Source organism: Perca fluviatilis, chromosome 18 (assembly GCF_010015445.1).
Source record: "Perca fluviatilis chromosome 18, GENO_Pfluv_1.0, whole genome shotgun sequence".
In the NCBI taxonomy this organism is placed as follows: Eukaryota; Metazoa; Chordata; class Actinopteri; order Perciformes; family Percidae; genus Perca; species Perca fluviatilis.
In genome coordinates, this window is record NC_053129.1 from 21,156,473 (window position 1) to 21,176,716 (window position 20,244).

Consider the following 20,244-nt stretch of genomic DNA (forward strand, 5'->3'; position numbering starts at 1 on the left):
TGAAGACGCAAGCAAATTTAGCAGGTGGGAAGAAAATCAGTTATAGGAGTAAACAATCGATCAAAACACACACCTGCCAATAAACACCTCTCCAAAACTCTATATCCGATATACAGCACAGCAGATCAATGCCACTCTTTGAAATGCAGGGGGGAGGTGTGATGAACCACTAGGCTCTGAGCACTTATCACGATGTGTAATCCCATTAGACAAGTCCTTTCATCATCATCTCAGGAGAGCTCTTAGAGGAGCTGAAAGGGGAGCTACACTGCTCTGGCCACAGCCTCATTCAACAAAGTGAGAGATAGAGGACTGGGATAAAATAATGTAAAAGAATATCAATTATTATTGATTGCAGATCCTCAGCTCAATTGTGGCAAATGAATGAAATGCACAAATGTAGTGCATGGTGAATTCAATCTGCTTTGATGACAGTGTAGTGCAATCTGCTTCTAGAATTAATTTACTGAATGGGCTTTTATTAATAAACTGGTGGCATTAGGAGCAGGTGAATGAGGCTGGTTTTATGGACGTGAATCTGCAGGACAACAGATCATCTCTACCCAATTTGTTTGTGAATCCAGATTTCTTGATCTCTATATTGTCTAGGCTCCCCTTTTAAGCTCTGCTGTGTACCGTCTGTCTACAGTGACTGAGTAAACATGATTGGGGGGGGGGAGATGATTATTTAGATTGAGGAATTGTTGAATGTGAAAAACTCTCATTCGCAAAAGCAGCAAACTTTGTTTATAGGGTATTATTGACAAAGCTAAATAATAAATTCTATACTCAAGTTTATCTGTTGTCAATATAAAATGACAACATGTTATGGCCAGAATATGCCATGTACAGGATAGAAATAAATATAACCCATCTAAATTAAATGCCTACCCAATAGCAACTGTCCAGGGGGAAATCAATTATCTTGGTTATTTAACCTCAACCCAATCAGTAACAACTAAATGAGCACTTCATCCTAATAAATATATATAAAACTCTAACCATTTTATAGTTACGTTGTCAGAATCAGCTGTTTGACTTGCCAATGTGATAAATTGTGGGATTTGGTTGGATTGGCCGGCTCCTCTGCGGCAGGGACGGACTGCTGATTCCCACATTTTTACGCAGCTCGGCTGGGGGTGACCTCTACCGTCCAGAGCCTCTCAGGACCAAAGAGATTCAGCAAAAGAGAGAGCAGACTCTGCTGCAGCAGAGGGGAGCAGAGAGCAGAGACAGGGTTCAATAGGAAATCTTCCTATAGTATAGCCAGAGCCTTCCCGGTTAATATCCGTTTTCTTATCTAATCATTGCACAGGCAGAGAGCTGGGACCAAGACCGCCAGTGTGGTAATCTCTTTCATGCATTGTCAGCAGTTTTCTAAAATCTCATTAGAAAGTTTGTTGTCAAGCCTGCATGTCAAAATCAACATAATGCAATAAAGAAATACTGTTCTGTTACTCTATTTTACGTAATGCAAAACTATCTGTTTAAATAATAATAATAATAATGTTGATTTTCCCCTCAAACAAAGGGATCCATTCTTTAAATTTACAATGTTAAATTAGTTACACTGATGTGTATAGCGCTTGTATAACTTTCCAATTTCCTTTCCATTGTTTTCTATGAGAAAAATTGCAAATCTTGCAAAAACTAGATGTTGAATCACTGTCTTGTGTCATAGCAGGCCATTCCTCAATGCACAATGTATATTAGGTCAAAAATGTGGGATGAGTGTATGAGATGTTACCTTAGCTCCTACATTATTTCTGTGGAAAAGAACAGTTTGATTAGCTAACCTGGATGATTTTTCATTTGGACTATATAAAACCGGCTAGTCTACGTCTTTAGTCCCTGATACTTTCAGGAGATGAAGTATCCTGGAGTACTACTCCATCTACTGGTCAAGGAGGGAACAGAAGGAACACATAATGGAGACTACCACTCCCTGGTGGTTGGGATAGCCTCTTTACATCCAAATATGAATGACCAGGGTGGTATTAATTGTAGAAAATAAACAAACACTCTATAACATATCACTTAGAAGTGTTATATAAGTGCTGTCCCGGAATGGCATATTAATAAAAGCTACTGTTTAAGAGATTATCATAAAATATTGATTAATCAAATCTACAAATTTAGAAACTCCTAAATATATCCTTCTGTGCTGCCTACATCCTTGAATTCCTTACAGAAAGCTTATTTCCTTATTAAGATATTAAGGACGGCGGCACCCCCCCCCTGCTCTGCCCAATGACATTTTAAAAAGGCCATGAACTTAAGCTGTAAAACTCAAAGAATGTCTCCACCTTTGAGCCCATTATGCTCCCATTACTCTATAACAGAACACAATGGCCACGCATACTATTTCACAGGGGTGTTTGCTGGTTATTTTGGACAGGTTTTACAGAAGAGCCAACAATTAAAGGAAGTTCAGACTTTGGTCGTGCTATTCTCTCTCTCTCTCTCTCTCTCTCTCTCTCTCTATTTGTGAAGGCTGAAGGTTGTCAACTTCTTAGTATAATACACAGTGATTTTGTGTAAAAATCTAAGCATTTTTCATCTTACTGGACAGGATTAACAGCTTGACTTGATTCATGTTGAGGTTGAATTTAAGGTAAAGGATGCTTATTTATTAACTCTGCAAAGCTGATGGGGAAAATGAGGCTGGTCTACATTAGATGCATACCAATACTGCTACTAGCATCCTTCCCTTTGACTGTAATGATGACCTTGCAGATTTGGCTTGGAGGGGAATAAAACAATGCTGACTGTGGGATCAAGCACGAGTAACATGAATAGCTTCATTTTCATTCACTGTATCCTGTTTTGTGAAAGTAAGAAAAAAAGGTTGGTGTATTGAAAGAGTAGACGTGTTGTTTTCTATCTTATCAAACTTACAATGTTTTTACTGGTTCTCTCCAACTGAAAAAAGACCAGACGTCCAATGTAGGCACCACTGACCTGGCAGACACTGTGGAAAGACTGAGCTTACTAACAAATACACTGGAAATTAGAAAAGGCAGATATCATACAGTTTACAGTATGTTTTAAGTTTTTGCATCATTACAACCAAGTATTAAAAGCACTTACAGTATTGCCACCATCCATTCCAGCTGTGGTTTTGTCTTCAACACACATTTCAGGCCTGTAACTGCCAGTGCGGCTTACGGCAAAACTGTCGCCTGTGGTCTCTGTGGTGTAAGAAAAAATATGAGAGATATTGAAATATTTATAATTTCTGAAAGAAACCAACATATTGGTGAATGTGGTGGACTTTCCTATGGTGAAAGCTGAAGTACTGAGTCTTACGGCGCTGGGGTGATACCATTTTACATTAATCAACCTGAAGGAAATGATGGGAGAGGAAGTGATTATAGCAACACCCCGTCTCCCCACCTCCAGGATCTCTGTCCCAGATAGATAAGCCACTCCTGTTGCTAATTTCAAGCAGGAAAGCAGGAAACGTGACAGTGTAGTTTTCCGCTTCCATAAACAAGACGACTGCCAGAGTTAGCCGCCAGTCCTGTGTGCCTCTGGGCTGAGTCTCCCTCTGAGGGAGACAGACATACTGACAGAGAAAGTGAGCAAGGGACGAGAGGGGGAGAAAGTGAGAAACAGGAAAGAGGGGAGACAGAAAGACAGGAAAACCCATCAGAAGAAAAGAGAGACAGGGAAGAATTGACAGAAGAAGAAAAGAAAGGAGAAGAAGAGAGAGTAAAAGACAGACTGAATTGAGTATCAGTCTCTCTTCTTCTCCAAAAAGTCATGGCAGAGAACAACACAAATCTCTTTCTGGAAATACTTCAATCTTTTGATGCTGGTGAGTTGTTTTTTTTTAAACTTCCCTTCTCTTTTAGCTGGTCTTTTTCATGTGGTCTCTCTGATTGGCACTGCTGTTCCCTCAGGAATTCAAGCTTTGATCACCTCTGGGATAGATTCAATATGTGGGCTTGATTCATTTTGTAGATTATTTCATCTAACAAATTAGAAAGAAACCTTTCGCATCTCACTCCAAATCTATAAGGTCCGGACATGTTTTCGTAGTGTTTCTTTCCTCAGTTTTCCCAAATGTGATTTCCAGATGACTTTTGACCAGTGTCTCCTTTCCCCAAAGTTAGAGAAAAAAAACTGCCGTGGAAAAATGGTCTAGTAGCAAAGTGGGTTCAGTCTTTTTAATGCTGAACTGTATTGAAAGGAAATTGATTGTTGTTTTACCTGGCAGCAGGCCAACGTGAATTGTCTTAGCCACTGCATTCTCTTTCTTCTCTCAAGCACGCTTATATGGGCACTACTGCTGCTTCCAAGGCAAAGAAGCAATGAGCAAAAAGTCAGTGCCTTTTTTGTGGAAATGAAATTGCTCTGGTAAACATGAAAGAGGAAAAGCTTTTTATTATTTTGTCAAAGGGGCATTATCTTGCAGGACACTGTTAGCAATCCTCCATTTGTGACAAACAGATATTTTTTTGTTATCTTGATAAACGTATATATTCTAATTAAATTAATTAATAATTCATTCCATTCTCACAGAGAATAATAAAAAAAGACTGCTTTTAAAGTGCATTTAGATTGTACTACATGTACTGTACATAACTATCATTAAACTATTGTCCCTCACAGTGAACCTGAAGAGTAAATAAGTGAATTGGCAAGTAGAAACCAAATATATGGAGGGTGTTTGTTTAGGATCCATCAAAAAAACATTGAAGCACAGATGATGAAATATCCTTTTGGATCCGTTTCTCTCTTCACAGTCCCTTTGATCATTGCTTTCTGTGTGTCCATGGCGGTGGGCCTGGTCTTGGGGGCCTTGGTTTACGTGATTTTGACCTGGATGTCCCGACGCAGAGCAGGCTCTGCCAGCATCACCCGCCGCCCTCCTCGCCAATCACGCACGTCTTCCCGCAACCGCCCAGGCTTTAACCGCAACAGCAGCTATGACCGGCGCAGCAACAACAGTTTGGTCAGTGCTGCTTTCAGCTTCCACCGCCAGACTTCCTCCCCAGATCACCTCGACCCACTGGGGCACAAATCCAGCTTCAGGGCTTCCACCTTCCACCCTCTCCTCCAGTGCAGCCAAATCGCAAGGGAGGCAGAGGAGGGGAGCCAGACAACGCTGCCCCGTACACCAACTCTGACCACGTCAACTGGATCTGCTCAAACAGCCCAGCCAGCTGCCACCCCACCCAGACCGGAGTCGTTTTGGGGGAACAATGGCCTGAGGGGTTTCCATGCTACACAGACCCCACCTCCAGCTTATGAGAGCATTATTAGAGCTTATCAGGAAACCTGCACCTGAGCAGAGCACCATGCTGACACTTACTAGATGAGATAGAGTTATAAATGGATTTACAAATGATATTGGACTAAATCTGTACTGCTTTATGTGACCAGGTGGAGCAGAGTGGAGCCAGCAAAGACATCAAGGTCAATTGTGTGTCCTACAACCATCAGTTTTGTATGTCTTTTGGTTTGTTAATATATATCTAGTGCTCACATAAGCATACTTGCCTTTCATCCTTTAATGAATATTGAGGAAAACTATTTTAAAACAGTCTGTTCACACGCTCAGCAATGTGGCAGTGGCTGCTTATGAACATAAATGATTTGTCTTGAAAATTAGCAGTCTGTAATTAGTGGTGATTGACACTAATGTATGCTTGCAAGGAATCTTTGTTTAGTTTAGACAAGGCAAAAATCTACAAATACATACTGATGACATGGGCATTTCTCCTTTGTCCCTGTTGATCATAATCACTATGCAAAAGAGAGCATAGTTGTGTATGTGTACCCCAAAGGAAGGCAAATATGTGTGTGTGTGTGTGTGTGTGTGTGTGTGTGTGTGTGTGTGTGTGTGTGTGTGTGTGTGTGTGAGTTAACTTGTATTTAATAAATTGTGTTTCTATGCAAAACCTGGTGGGGACAGCCTTTAACTCATTTGATGTTTTAATTGCTGTCTCACACGTTTTTTTACAGAGCTGTGGTATGTGGGGGGGTGTGGCATTCAAATTAATTTAGTGTGCCTGAGTTTGCAAGTACAGTATGTGTGAGCTTGAGAGAAAGATACACAGAAAGTTGGGCATTAGGTGTCAGAAGTTTTTGTATTTTATATTTGAGTGTAATTTACTGAACTTTGCTCATAAATGAATGCAATAAAAGCTAGAATCAAAAGCATAACAACTGTGGTCTGTAGGGTGTTTGCTGGGCAGGGCAACACAAGATATGGACATAATAACATGCACACCTGTAAAATATTGCAACCCAAGTCAACCAGTTCAGTTTTAGGTGACTGTGCTAGACAAAATTGTGATCGTATTTTGAGATTGTGGTGTCAATGTACAATATTACATTGTGATGTTGTCCATTTGTGGGGACAATAAAGGAACTACCTTATTAAAAAAAAACACCATAAACTAGCATCTGGCATTAACATCTTTCTCTGAACATTATAATCTTTACAATAGTTTGTATTTGTTTTATGATTGTTGTAATGGACTGCAGGTGTTTTTATTGACAGATATTTGACTGATTATTTTGATGTCCAGTCTGACTACTATTTCCTGATGGGGGAAATGGTACGCCACAATAAAGTTTGGTACAGGACGAAAAGATGGCCTGCCCTCCTAACAGCAAAAACAAATCCTCACAGATATGTTATTGCATGCTGAGTAAATCTAAATAATAACGCAACACACAAATTATTACTGCATACGTTCAGTATCTTTCGGTCACTATTTAAAAATCTGCTCGCGTTTGATGACGTGTTATTTGTGAGACAAGTGTTTATGAACACCGGTCGGTCGGCGCTGCAGTCAAGAACATCACGGTAGTCCTCTATAAATAAGGTAATGTCTGTTTAATAATGAAAATGAAACCGCACAAAAATGGTTACCTTAATCGGCTAGCTGGGTAGTTAACTGTTAGTAAGCTGGCGGAAAGCCCTAAAAGTGAAACGTTAGCCAAAAGCTAATCTTAGTTAGTTAGTGTTAGCTAACGGGTAACTTAGCTTGACCCGTTGTTACAGTTTAACTTCAGCGTTTGTGTTGGCGTTATGAGTGTCACACAGCTTGCTTTGGTGTGACATCAAGCTGAATGACTTAGCTACCGTTGAGGTGGCAGTTTAATCCAACTGAACATTAGTTAGTAAGAGGACTTGGGAATGGTTTTATTTCTTACATTAGTTAGTTTATTATAACGTTAGATTGTTCACGCATTGGTTTAATGTTGATACTGCTGCTTGTTTGGTAATTAGAGCCTTGTAGCTGGATTACCAGGGTCATTTTGCATCAGGTAACGTAACATTAACTACTAGACCGCTATTTATATTGCTACGTGCGTTATGTTAAATTAGTTTTAGCAAAAGTATAATTGGTTTCACGTCTGGCCCTATGATATGTAAGTTTCTAGTGTACTTGAAATAAATTGTTTTATTCTCTGTGGTGGACTGATTAACATATCCTAAACATACCGGGTGACATGCAGGCGGAGGATGTCTGGTGCAGCTCTACGTTTGATCCGCTGTCGGAGACTGAGCACAGCTGGGCCGCCTGGAGTCAGGAAAGTGCTTCAGTGGAAGGATTTAAGTAAGTTATCAGACATAACTGGAATACGTGTATACTGCTTATTGTCTGCAATCTCCGATATCTAGCTAATTACATGGATTCAACCTTAATGCTTCTGTGAGTAAAGTTACAGCTTAAAACCCTTAACGTAATCCAATTTTATCTAAATATAGATTACTTTTCTGCTGACATTTAGGGAAGGTTGCTAAAGTAACTGGTGCCGTTGTCTCGGGGTAAGTTTGTTACAATATTTGCATACAGATTTTAATCCTTGTCTTCAATGGTAAAAAAAACAAAGAAGACTCATCTTATCCATTCCCTTTCTACAGAGGCTGTATTTTGATCACATATGAAGTGGTGGCCTTGAACAAGGCTGTGACCATTGACACTAGTGCCATTCTTCAGGAGAAATACAAGTCTTACATCTATCTGAGAGCCACTCCCTCAGATGAAAAGGAAAACCTTACTGCAGGTACTGGATGTCATCAATCTAGACTTTATTGCTAAACTGGGAAAATATAATGTGTCCCTTTTTTAATCACCTTACAAAACTGAAAAGAATTAAAGACCATTTTGAGATTTTGTTTTAGTTTAGATGTTTTGTTTTTGGACTTCCCAGACCAGCTGGGTGACATCATGTGCTGAGTGGCTTTTTTTGCTTCTTTTTTTTGAATGAGCACAAAGTCCTACTAAGTTTGCCATGTCCAGGTGCCCAGTGATGTCTGTTATCATAACTGTCTGTCCTTCCTTCCTCTCTCTACTATCTTTCCTGCTTGAATAATCGGGTCAGTCTGTTGAGTGATCTCACTTCCACTGGTCAAGTTTCTCTTATTTAATGGAAACGATCAACTACCAACCTATATACTGAGATGCCTACTAGCAACCATTACTAAATGGCTTCGGTTACCTTGGTTGACTTTTTTTTTTTTTTTTTTTACACTATGTGTCTAGGGCTCACACACAAAGCAAGGAGGGAACTTCATAAAGCAGCAAGGCGGTTTCTGGAAATATCATCTAGGGTTTTCCTGCAAACACTAGACGGTAAGAAACCAAAGGTTATCATTATACTGTACCAGTTCACCTGAAAATCACACTAAAAGTGCACAGTGTATGACCGTAGTACTGGCCCTCATGTTTCTAAGATTGGAAAGCAGAAGTTGCTGCTAATAGAAGCACAAATATTTATTCTCAGAAAACTACAGTTGCCCACTCATTTTTATGTGGGGTGTGCACATTACGGCAAAAGGAAACACCTGCCTTGTACGTGCACGTCCTGTTTTGAATGCCTCATAGTTTGTGCGCTAATGTGCATATTGGCAATTGTCTGTATTATACATGAATACGTTGTCCACCTTATATTAGCTCTGTATTAATCACTAATTGTAAATACACAGCTTTTTTAACATTATTGAACTATGAGACATGTAAGACATCTAATAAATTAACTTTTTACTTTTTAAAAATAAATAGCTGCCAAGTTGATGACACAAGGTTTCAGACAACAAGGTTTGTAACTTCCTGGCTGTTGTAATGATCTGGTGCTGTAGAGATACTAGTAGTTAGTCACGATACAGTTGGAATGCAATTTCACAGTGCCTTTTAGGAATGTATCCACTTTGTTCTCTGAAATGTTCAGCCTGCCCGTACGCTCTCTATTTGTATGTCTTAGAGCACTTCAGCCATGTAGATGCAGACCCACATGAGGTGGCATTATGGGTCTTACTAAAGAGGACACGGTCAGCCAACAAAGCTATCAGACTACAGGCTGTTGAAGAACTTGCAGAAAATCACCACTGGCACGGTAAAATACATAGAAATTGTTGCGCATCACTTCAGGCTTACAGTATACAACAAGTAAAGTGTGATTAGTTCATACCTGTTTTCAATAACTCAGACTACCAGTACCAGACAGCAGCCCAGGTTATAGACCAAGGAACAGCAGTGGGCCTGGCCCGGACTCCTCAGGTAGACCTTAGATTCTTCTTGCGCTCACCTGCACTGCGTGACCTTGAGGATGTAAGTTTCTCTGTTGATCTGTCTATTATGTAGAATGCCTCAATATCTCTATTACTTGCAAAGCACACTTATCCACAGACTTTGTTTCTATACTAAACCTAATGGGATATACATTTTTATATTTATATTTTCTGCATAAGCTATTCATCACTATTGATCCTTTATCTTAGCTTTAAATTAAATCTCACAGGTATATAAGAGGATAACTAGGTGTGTTGACTTCTTCACAGGGTTTGTCAGCAGAGGATGGACTGAGGCAGCTGCTGGCATCTCTGCCTCAGTCTGAGGTGGACAAATGTGTTCAGTACTTCACCTCACTGGCCCTCAGAGAGAGCACTCAGTCATTGGCAGCACAACGGGTAATTGAGACAGAAACATGGACTCACACATGCACTTCTACATTGTCTTTTGGGGGAAAAAAGGGTTGAAAATTCAAATATTTAAATCCTTTTACTAATGCATACACCTTCCTATGTCTTAGGGTGGTCTGTGGTGTTTTGGAGGTAATGGGCTGCCTTACGCCCAGAGCCTCACCTCTGTTCCCTCTGAGAAGGTGGAATCTTTCTGCCTACAGGCATTGGTACAGCACTCAAAGGTAATGATGGCGCATCTAAACATGATCTAACTCCAATTATCTGTTAAACACAACACAGAAGTGCATTTAACAGCACATATTGTGCATCTTCCCCCAACATTGAAAAAATAACAAGCTCAATAAAAACACAAACCACCTTTTGTTTAGTTCAGTTAATTCAGTGGATTCTTCATGGTTTCATGGTTGGAGGCCCTCTTGGCAGCATGCAAGTATTTATAGAACAGTGCTTTAACTGTGTCTACTGCACACTGAACTGAGTTGAATTTCATAGTTTTCTGAACAGAAACAACTTTTACCTCAACAGTTAATTTGGTATATACCTGAACAACCATCTCAGTGGAATAACTCCTGCAGAGACTGTGGTTGATTTTGATTGTTAAGGTGAATAAATGTTCTGAACTTACTGAAACACATCCTGTCTGCAGGTCCAGAGCCACTGTGACCACATAGTTGCCAACGGGGGTCTTCAGCTCCTCCAAAGGGTTTATCAGCTTCGTAGAGACTCCCTGAAGATTCAGAGGAACATTGTTCGTATCATAGGAAATTTGGCACTCAATGAAGGTGTTCACCAGGCCATAACCCAGTCTGGTAAGTCTGCAACTCATCTCAATATTCCATAGAGGGTTCTGGTTATGTGTAATCTTGACTGGGTTTAATGACAATGATGTAATGTATGTGTGGATAAAATGTTATTTCATCTACAGATTACATCGTCACTATTACAAAGACTTGTAATCCAAATCTCAACAGTTTTAATGTTGTCCACACAGCTATCAACTGTTAGTCAACCAAAACATGCTTTACAGTATTCATACTCGTTCACAGTTGTTTGTTTTTTCTCTGTTTTTAATACTTTCTGTCCCAATTGTATTAATTCAAAACAGAACCGATTTATAATACATCCAATATTTTTCTTTCTTTCTTCATTAACTATGTAACACCTTCAGGCTGGGTTTCTGTCCTGGCTGAGATGATGCAGTCTCCTCATGTTATGCAGGCATCTCATGCAGCCCGCGCTCTGGCCAACCTGGATAGGGAGACGGTAAAAGAGAAATACCAAGACGGTGTCTATATCCTCCACCCACAAACACGTTGCAAGTAGGAAAACGATTAATTTTACTGTTACATTATTCTTTATAAAGTATTAGTCTCATTTCATATGTACACCAACACTTACCTTTGACTATGTGTTAATTTCCAGCCAGCCAATCAAAGCAGACGTGCTCTTTATTCATGGGATTCTCGGGGCAGCTTTTAAGACATGGAGGCAGAAGGACCGCAATATGTTAGAGGAAGAGAAGGAAGCAGAAAGCAGGGACGACTACACAGAGTGCTGGCCAAAGGTGATGAATCCACCTAATTCCTCTAATTAATGTGGAGTATAACGGATCACCATGAAGTGTCTTTTCATGTTTTTTCCCCTATATGTACAATTAAATGAAATCTTTGGAACAACTATGGATTGGTCTGTCTGGCTGTAGGGGAGACTCAATAGTTTTTGCTCAATAAAATGTGAGATCTCACAAAGATTTTGAATAATGTTGAGGATATTAATACTCTTTAACTGTTGTTCTTCTCTGTTATTGTGTCTTCCTTTTATTGACAGTCATGGTTGGCTGCTGATTGTCCAAATCTGAGAGTACTATCGGTGGAGTATGACAGTCATCTCAGTGACTGGATGGCCAAATGTCCCGCTGAGAATCAGAGGTGAGGAATCGGGTGTTTCTTCATGTGTCCACTGGTGATTCGGTATAAAATATTATAGGATTGTGCAAGTGACTTTGGTTCCTTACCAGTAGTAATAACCTTCATATTTTGCACAGCTCATCCAACATCATGACTATTTAAAGCTAATTAGGCTACAATTCTTAGTCAAGTTAAATGTTTTATTATCTCAAATGTTGCAGTATTCATTATGCACAATTCCAACATACTCTCAATAAATGAACTGTTGATTCATTCTTTGCTTTGGTCCCTTCAGGAAGTCCTTGGCCTACAGAAGTCGAGAGCTGCTAAAGAAGTTAAAGCTGGCAGGAGTTGGAGAGAGGCCTGTGGTCTGGGTAGCCCACAGCATGGGAGGTATTCTGTCAGAACTTTCTTTCCACAAGCATGTTAGATTTGTACTCCAATCCCTTGAACGCAACATGAAAAACAAATGGCTCAGTCTTATTTCATACCTCAAAAAAGTTGTGCTCACTGTCTGTTTGTATCCTCTTGTGTTTGATTTTTCCATCAGGATTGCTTGTGAAGAAAATGCTGCTGGATGCCTCAGAGGACCCAGATATGCATGGACTGTTAAAGAATACCAAGGGCATTATGTTCTATAGTGTTCCACACCATGGCACCTTTATGGCAGAGTACTCAGTCAATGTCAGATATCTCCTCTTTCCCTCTGTAGAAGTCAGAGAACTTTGTAAAGGTAAGTGAATAAAATTAATTCTGAGGTCAAAGACTGTTAGAAATTGTTCAATATCTATTGTGAGACGTTGTCCATGTGTTTTTAAGACTCACCAGCACTGCGCAACCTGAATGAGAACTTCCTGAACATGGCCAAAGAAAAGGAAATCAAGGTGCTGAGCTTTGCAGAGACGCTGCCGACAAACATTGGTCCCATGATCAAGATACTAGTGGTACCAACACAGTCAGCAAGTATGTAACATTAATGCACATTGTAAATAAGACACATGTATGATGTATAGCAAATATGAATGTATTAGCAAAGCATAGATCTGAGATAGATATGACAGTAATATTGTCCTTTTAGCTGTTACCTTGAGCCTGCTCTGGTTTGGTTTCAGATCTCGGCATCGGGGAGCTCATCGAGGTAGACGTAGATCATCTTAACATCTGCAAACCGGAGAAGAAGGACTCATTTCTGTACAAGCGCAGCCTGCAGTTCATCCTAGAAGCACTGCAGAGCTATATCAGCCACTGACTGAAATATATGAACACAAACACACTGATAAAACCCTTGAAATGGGGGAGAGCACTGATTCCCCCCTCCCCCCAAACCAAATGGAAACATAACTGCCTCTCCTTGTTTACATTAACATAAATGTCTTTGCTCCTTTCAGAAAATAAAAAAATGTGACCACAAAAAACACCACCACTAATTTGATCACAGTATAATTAGGAAAATTAATTGTATTTTACTCAATGGTGGATTTCTGTGAAGAGCTGTACGTTGTGATGAAAAAGAACATGGTGAACATGTTTTGTTCTCCTAGCCATCCTCCTAGATTGGTCTATCTCTAGTGAGTCAGATTTTTAAAGATCATTCACATTTTTAAAGAACATAATTACTACTCTGACTTTCAAATAATTGAATTGTTTTTCTAGATTTTAATTTTCTGTCACTTTTTCCATTTCATCTTTGATTTACCAGTTTAACATATGACACATATTGCTCATACAATATTTACTTACAGATGCACTGACATGTCTTTGCCACTCAAGTATTTTTGACCAGAGTGGTTTAAAATGTTATTTTTTAAATGTATGTATTTTATTCTAACTACCGTATCACAGTCATATTGTCTGCCAAAACGTATTCCTTCCTGAACTTTACCTCAAATGGACCTGTATTAATATTAGTTTAGGTTGCTTGATTTATTTGTATGGGACTAATCAAGCAATTGGTTTTAAATATCCATGGGTTTTTAGTCCAAATTGCCACTAGCAATGCTGACAATGAATAAATGTATGAAGTTGGAGTCGGACTTGTCTATGCGCTGCATCATTTTCATCTCAAAGCCACTTTGCAATGCATATCCATCTCTCTCATTTTTTTTTTAACAAAATTAATAATACACTTATATTATTGTGTACTATTACACCCTGTATGTATTAGACTGTTGTTGGACATGTAAATCATTTAGCATTACTGCTTTATGGCAATATTGGACTTTTATATAATTTTTGCATCAATGTGATGATGCCTTTGTTTGCCAATTATTTAATGCACTGGGTTGACCAAAAGCAGGCATTCCCAAATTGGTTATTTTATTTATCAACAGCTTTACAATGGATGCTCATGAAAATGTACTCTATAATGTTATATAACGATACAAAGATATGTAATTATTACATAATTGTGATAGACATTTTATCCATATTACCCACCACAAAATAAACCTGTTTCATCATTGATAAATAAAGTGTAACTATGATAAATGGCACTAAAATGAAAGCACAAAGCTTTCTCCAAGCAAGTGGGAACCATACAAATAACTTACGATAGATCCTGTTTCTAAACCGTCTCTGACGATACTCTAATATACTAGTTTTATGGCACATGCGCATGTTTGGATTGCAGAAGATTGTCCCTCGGTGCAGACCGTACGTCACCCATGGATGTATTAAGAGAACGTCACCCCACCTCAATGCTTTGAAACTGTTTAGGAAACAGCCGCAGCAAGCTATCAATTTGGTGAAAGTCCGTCTCTCGTCCTTCTTAACTCATTTTGAATGTACTAGGTATCTAAAACTTGAATGGTAGCGTGTTGTTTTATATTTAAAAATCGCAGAATATGAATATCCCCGGGGTAATGTAGTTTTGAACTAACGTTTGGGCTAACAAGCTAACCAGAGTCAAATCAAAAGCTAACGCTAGCAGATGTGTTCCTAAACACCGCCATTATTTTTGTTTTTTTTCTGAGTTAACGTTATATAAAGAAAACTGTCTCATTAAAAAGAGACCGAGACCAAAAACAGGCCGACTTTGTGATTTTTGGCTTATGTTTCTTGACTGGAATTTACTGTCCTGGCTTTACCTATGGCTCCGTTAGCTTCTCATGTTTACGGTCAGGAAAGTAACGTTAACATATCATTTATTGTGCTGCAGGTTTTGAGCATTTCCATTTGATTGACTGCTGATTTCTCTGCACCTGTCAACATGGTCAACGTACACAAAGGTGTTCTTGTTGAATGGTAAGGAAAACTGGAAATCTGATGAAAATGATATGCTTCTGATGCCGTTACACGCAAAAATCGTATGATGAAATGCACTATTTAAGTACGTTATTCCTTACATTTGTGCAGAACTTAAAGTTGTTTCCCCTTGCTCCCCTCTGCTCACTGGACCAGTGATCCTGCCATGAAACAGTTCCTCCTCTACTTGGATGAAAAAATGGCCCTGGGAAAGAAGTTCATCCTCAAGGACCTTGACGACACACACCTCTTCATCCTGGCAGAGGTGGTTCAGACCCTCCAGGAGAGAGTTGGCGAGTTAATGGACCAGAACTCATTCACCGTCACGCAGAAATGATACTCAACTGTTTCAAAGAAGTCTTGCTTCTTGGACTTAGGGCAGTTTAAGAGTTTGTCTTTAGATGAACACGGTTTGCAATGTTTTGACAATATAAATCATCAGAAACATGGATCTAACTTACAGCCAAACAAAGTTGCAGCATAAAAAGACCGAGAACAAATATCGGAAACTTTTGCAAATGTTAAACATGCAACTGAGACATCCGAACTGAGTTCTCTGTGGGAGAATATAATGTGTTTGTTTTTTTACGGTCTGGCGACAAACTAGGCTACACAACAACCACTAAAGAGCTTCAGTAGCCTCTAGTGTAGAACAGAGCTGACCGCATGATTCAACCCTATACTGAACATTTGAGCCAGAACGGACTTTCCTAATGTTATCTCGTACTACACAATGCATTCACTCGCAGATTTTTTTCAGCAAATTGTCCACCTTCAGATTAGTTCAAGACATGGTTCATCAGAAAAATAAAGTGAACTGTCTGATTCTTCACTGACTTAGCTTACAGTTTACGTCCATGGCTGTCCTATTAACAACAGCCGTGGTGACTGTGATTTCACATTTACAGCAGTATGATTCACTGAATCTGAATTAACTTTAAATATGTCTGAGGGTTACAGTGTTTTCCCTAGGTTTGTGAAATATTTAGGTGCATGTATTTGGTGGGGGGTTAAGGGGTCCTCCCTCAAGAAAATGTTATGTTTTTCAATAAAGAAAATGCAATTTCACATCATTTTGGACCATTATTATTACTACTGTATCTGTCTAAAATGTTGGAAAAGCTAGAGCGGATAATATATATGTAACACTTAAAAAGCTTAAAGACAAAGCCTGCTAAATAAGAAGTCCATTGGGGACCAACTGCAATCATCGCTTTAGCAGAAATCTCACTGACCAAAAGTAATTTGTATTTTCATTTCACATATTATCAGGGGAGAGCGCGAACGCAGTCCCCCACTACCATAAATTATGCAGTCGAGATTCCCACATTTGGGGAATTCGCAGAGGTCAGCTCAAGCCGGGAGTGCAATGGCTAAGCCTCACCCTGGGTGAACCACCTTGTTGATCATGGTATCTCCCCTGCCAGGTAAGTATGAGTTGTACAACTCGGGGGCAGGGGAGTCTTTCACACACAGCCCATGCTGACTGATGGAGCTGACCATCCAAAAATGACCAAAATCAGAGTCTATAAAGGGTTTGATAATCTACAGGAGTTTAATATAGAAGAAACACTTTTGTTCTAAGGCTGACAAAGATTACTTACATTTTACTTGATCTATAATGGCTATATTGCCCATCATGCAGTGCTGTATTTCCATATCAAAAGCCAACCTAAGCTCACCAGTTATATCTATTTTACCTCCCACAAATGAGTAACAGTCCAACAGCATGTTCAAATGAGACAAAGCTAAATAAAACTGCAATCAAAAGTGCTTTGATCCACATTTGAAATTCGTGGGAAAGAATAAAAACACAAATCACACATTTGTTTCTCACATTACAACCACTTCCAGTTTCTTTGTTTACTACTGGTAGGCTACGGACAGGACTGCTACTGCCACCTATTGGTCTGCTACTGCCACCTATTGGTCTGGAGTGAGAACAACCCTGGTTGTTTTGTAAATACAAACGCAATCTAATTAAACAGCAGCACCCAACTGCAGCCTCCAAAATGATCATGCAGTTGAATAAACACCTCAGATTCAACAACAAACTGAACATGATAACCTTCAGGAAGGAAGGATTTATTATAGGACTGTTGTACTAGACTGCATTAGTTTAAGCTAGGCTTAATAAATTGGCAACGGATTGAATATCTATAAACACTGTAAACTTCTCTGTGTATGGATAATAGCAAACAAAAAACATACATACATACACATATATATATATATATATATATATATATATATATATATATATATATATATATATATATATATATAATATACACACACACACACACACACACACACACACACACACACACACACACACACACACACACACACACACACACAGTGCTCTCAGGCTGTGAAACCACAGTAAACTTTTGGGGAATGAGCAGAACTATGGCAATAACGCCTAACAACAGATTCAATCCAATCAGTATGAGGATTTAAGAATAAATTGATGTTTTTAGTTTTTTTTACACGTGGAAAGGACAGTGAACTCGGCACGTTTTAAAATGTCCTTGTCCTTTTTTATCAGTCATATGCATTCTCAAATCAAGGACTATAGATACTGCAGTTACTATTCTGCACGGACTCATGCCAGTAAAAAAATACAAAATACATGTTTCATCACTTGTGATGTTACGTGGTACGTGGTGTGCTGAGGCTTCGGAGCGTGTACCAATAATCCTGGAAGTTTTGGGTAAAGGGCAGTATCGTTTTAGACCAATGACGTCATTGATTTTGTCCGAAGCAAGTAGCATGAAGCTGCAGTACTGGAGGCTGCACTTTCAAGAATGCAATCCAAGGACCACATTTCTAGGACTCTAGCTTTTCACGACTGCGCAAACTACTGAAGAGGGTGACCGCATGCCCTACTGTTGAAAACAATTCTTGTGTCTTGAATTGAACAGCAAAGTTAACGTTAGCTAGCTAGCCAGAGTGTGAGTAAGTTAAATAACGTTAACTTTGATAGTCGTAAAGGCACTAACGTTACAAACGATTAGCTTATGATATATTGCTAAGTGATAGCCCTCTGTATTTGTTTATTTGTTTAATGAAACTGTATAGCTATTTTGGTAAGCTCAACTAGGTGTATTATATTATTTGTTGATTTAATGACTATAATAATTGATCATAGCCAGCACATTAAACTTCAAAAGATGATAAAAGCTTGTCGTGATCTGTGTCAAATCAGCATAATCAGCATTTTTACAAAAATAGTGTGAATAGTGAGTGAGGGAATGATTTCAAACACAGCTAATGCCATGACATCTTTATCAGTTAATACCTTTTTTTTTAAGTGTGAACAATATTTCTATTAATCCAGCAGCGATTGTTCCTGATAAAACAAATAAAGTCTCCCCACATCATTTTCCTAATTACACAAGCACATTCACTGCACTTTACCCGGTTAAACAGATGCCACTTTCCAGTTTTAGAACACTAACATTGCCCCTCCTGCCATTATTATAATAAAATTATTTACCAAAGGATTGATTACACACATTGTATGCATTACTCACAAGAAAGATACAGTTATTCTATACAATCATAGGCCTACTTATCAAAAAATTATATATATATATAAATGTATTCTATAAGCCTGTTTATACTCTTTAAACAACTCGACAACTTAACCTCAAATAATAAACAACGTTGAGGGACATTTTGCTGAAAAAAAGTCAATACTTCACTATAATTTACCTCATCTTAAATATTGACATTGTCTTTTAATTTTAAACATATAGAGGAGGAGTGCACCGTTCCTGGAGGTACTGCAATACCAGGTCGATGCGTGGAGTGGACGGAGCAAGCCCCTATTCCATCTCCCAGTTCCAAAAATCAATTTAATATATGGTCCCCGGGTAGGGGACGTATCAGATATTAAACTGATAAGAACAGATACTACACTTGATCTTAGCCAAAAGGCCGAGAAGCGATACCGTAAAAGCATCGGCTGTAAAGGAGTAGTTCGCCGCAGCGCTACTCTCACTCACGGTTCAACATGATAATGTCAACAACTACAAAAATATACCAACAAATTGCAAACAATGAATAATCGGCTGCACCTAAAGGAAATACATATTGCATCGCAGACTTTTGTTACAAAACGGTATTTTAGTGAATGCGGGTTAAAGCTATTTCTGATCACGTGACGTGCTACTGCCCAATAAGCTATCACTACGAAAGAGTACCTTAAAATCCTCTTTATGGCTTTAATGGAGCCAGACTTTTTGGTTTATTCAATTAAATATATAATTGAGATTTAGTATAAATATGTCTAATTACGGGATAGTGTGTGTGGATGAAAATGAACATAATACAGAAGTTTACCTTCGAGAGCTAAAGTTATCCCTTTCACAAAGATACATTAAGCTTTGTCTCCCTCTGGTGACGGAAAGTACTCAGTCTAAAACTTCTGCGGCTCATGTACGCCCATAGTACGCCATACACTTTGCATTGTACTCAAGTACATATTTCAATATTGGCAACTTAGAGCACATGGGAATCTAATAAAATGTGTAAAATCCATCAAAATATCACAGTGTTAGTAACGTTACAATGAAACCATCGATATGTGGACACCAGACATAGTGTATCAAGCTAGCAACAGAACCATTTCAACTTCCGGTTTTTCTGTTGTCAAAATAAAAGTTGTACTGTCAGTAATCGAAGTCTCAATTTGGAAGCTGGTGGCACAAATGGTATTCATTAATAAGTTAATTGTTTCTGGATTTAAAACAAGTTTAAATTATGAGACATGTAATGCCAAACTACGCAAATTACAACCGATTTTGATTTGGACTTTTAACGCGAACTTCAACATGAAAGCGAACTTCTAAACTGCACAATTAAAATGCGCACTGTAACGTTATTTCAGGAGAACCTCGTTAACGTTAATACAGGAAAGTTTTCTTATGTTAGCAAATATTTTGCGTTAGCTAGTTAGTAGCAATAGCATAAGGTAGAGGGCAATGTTAGGAGTAAATGCGTTACATGGTCCAAGTTCGCTGAGACAATTCTGACACTTTACAAGTGGGCGCTTCCTTCAGGGTTAAGATGGCAATTGATTTAGCTAGTTAGTTTGCATAAACGCTTAACTTTAGCATAACGAGTGTAAATATCTAC

General features: G+C 38.8%; 3 protein-coding genes, 1 long non-coding RNA gene and 2 other non-coding genes across 14 annotated transcripts; 3 read left to right on the forward strand and 3 right to left on the reverse strand.

The window, feature by feature from the left end:
- Window positions 1-2,898: 2,898 nt before the first annotated feature.
- On the reverse strand, window positions 2,899-9,517 carry LOC120546177. The gene is made up of 3 exons (XR_005636825.1): window positions 9,436-9,517; window positions 3,091-3,191; window positions 2,899-2,971 (listed from the first exon to the last, which is right to left on the reverse strand). It is a non-coding gene; the product is annotated as an uncharacterized LOC120546177 (long non-coding RNA).
- On the forward strand, window positions 3,484-6,414 carry myct1a (myc target 1a). Its single transcript, XM_039780945.1, has 2 exons — window positions 3,484-3,820; window positions 4,752-6,414. Exons 1-2 carry the CDS (start codon window positions 3,766-3,768, stop codon window positions 5,294-5,296), a joined length of 600 nt encoding a protein of 199 aa, XP_039636879.1. The 5' UTR covers window positions 3,484-3,765; the 3' UTR covers window positions 5,297-6,414.
- serac1 (serine active site containing 1) lies at window positions 6,746-13,889 on the forward strand. Of its 6 annotated transcripts, none has more exons than XM_039780935.1 (18): window positions 6,746-6,842; window positions 7,480-7,580; window positions 7,756-7,792; window positions 7,889-8,031; window positions 8,511-8,600; window positions 9,030-9,065; window positions 9,229-9,360; window positions 9,454-9,575; window positions 9,806-9,934; window positions 10,057-10,170; window positions 10,596-10,758; window positions 11,118-11,268; window positions 11,372-11,513; window positions 11,777-11,877; window positions 12,152-12,249; window positions 12,407-12,589; window positions 12,676-12,819; window positions 12,969-13,889. In XM_039780935.1, exons 2-18 carry the CDS (start codon window positions 7,487-7,489, stop codon window positions 13,103-13,105), a joined length of 2,016 nt encoding a protein of 671 aa, XP_039636869.1. In that variant the 5' UTR covers window positions 6,746-6,842; window positions 7,480-7,486; the 3' UTR covers window positions 13,106-13,889. The 6 variants fall into 6 exon arrangements, with proteins under 6 accessions (XP_039636869.1, XP_039636872.1, XP_039636871.1 ...); XM_039780938.1 differs by having other exon boundaries at window positions 9,454-9,524; XM_039780936.1 differs by lacking the exon at window positions 6,746-6,842 and adding an exon at window positions 6,908-7,287.
- A 586-nt stretch (window positions 13,890-14,475) lies between these two features.
- Window positions 14,476-16,167, forward strand: gtf2h5 (general transcription factor IIH, polypeptide 5). 4 transcript variants are annotated; one of them, XM_039782889.1, is made up of 3 exons: window positions 14,476-14,605; window positions 15,014-15,099; window positions 15,256-16,167. In XM_039782889.1, the coding sequence occupies exons 2-3, from the start codon at window positions 15,065-15,067 to the stop codon at window positions 15,434-15,436; spliced, it is 216 nt and encodes a 71-aa protein (XP_039638823.1). In that variant the 5' UTR covers window positions 14,476-14,605; window positions 15,014-15,064; the 3' UTR covers window positions 15,437-16,167. The 4 variants fall into 4 exon arrangements, with proteins under 4 accessions (XP_039638823.1, XP_039638826.1, XP_039638822.1 ...); XM_039782892.1 differs by having other exon boundaries at window positions 14,484-14,599; XM_039782888.1 differs by having other exon boundaries at window positions 14,515-14,646.
- A 201-nt stretch (window positions 16,168-16,368) lies between these two features.
- On the reverse strand, window positions 16,369-16,534 carry LOC120547346. The gene has a single exon (XR_005637050.1). It is a non-coding gene; the product is annotated as a U1 spliceosomal RNA (small nuclear RNA).
- Window positions 16,535-18,865: 2,331 nt separating this feature from the next.
- On the reverse strand, window positions 18,866-19,056 carry LOC120547366. Its single transcript, XR_005637068.1, has one exon. It is a non-coding gene; the product is annotated as a U2 spliceosomal RNA (small nuclear RNA).
- Between the last annotated feature and the right edge of the window lie 1,188 nt (window positions 19,057-20,244).

Excerpts from the sequence above, each read along its gene's own strand:
- myct1a (XM_039780945.1), top strand. The coding sequence starts at position 3,766 with ATGGCAGAGAACAACACAAATCTCTTTCTGGAAATACTTCAATCTTTT. Across the intron at positions 3,821-4,751 it reads ACTTCAATCTTTTGATGCTG|TCCCTTTGATCATTGCTTTC; the intron begins GTGAGTTGTTTT and ends CTCTCTTCACAG.
- serac1 (XM_039780935.1), top strand. The coding sequence starts at position 7,487 with ATGTCTGGTGCAGCTCTACGTTTGATCCGCTGTCGGAGACTGAGCACA. Across the intron at positions 9,066-9,228 it reads ACAAGGTTTCAGACAACAAG|AGCACTTCAGCCATGTAGAT; the intron begins GTTTGTAACTTC and ends TGTATGTCTTAG. Across the intron at positions 12,820-12,968 it reads GGTACCAACACAGTCAGCAA|ATCTCGGCATCGGGGAGCTC; the intron begins GTATGTAACATT and ends GTTTGGTTTCAG.
- gtf2h5 (XM_039782889.1), top strand. The coding sequence starts at position 15,065 with ATGGTCAACGTACACAAAGGTGTTCTTGTTGAATG. Across the intron at positions 15,100-15,255 it reads AAAGGTGTTCTTGTTGAATG|TGATCCTGCCATGAAACAGT; the intron begins GTAAGGAAAACT and ends TCACTGGACCAG.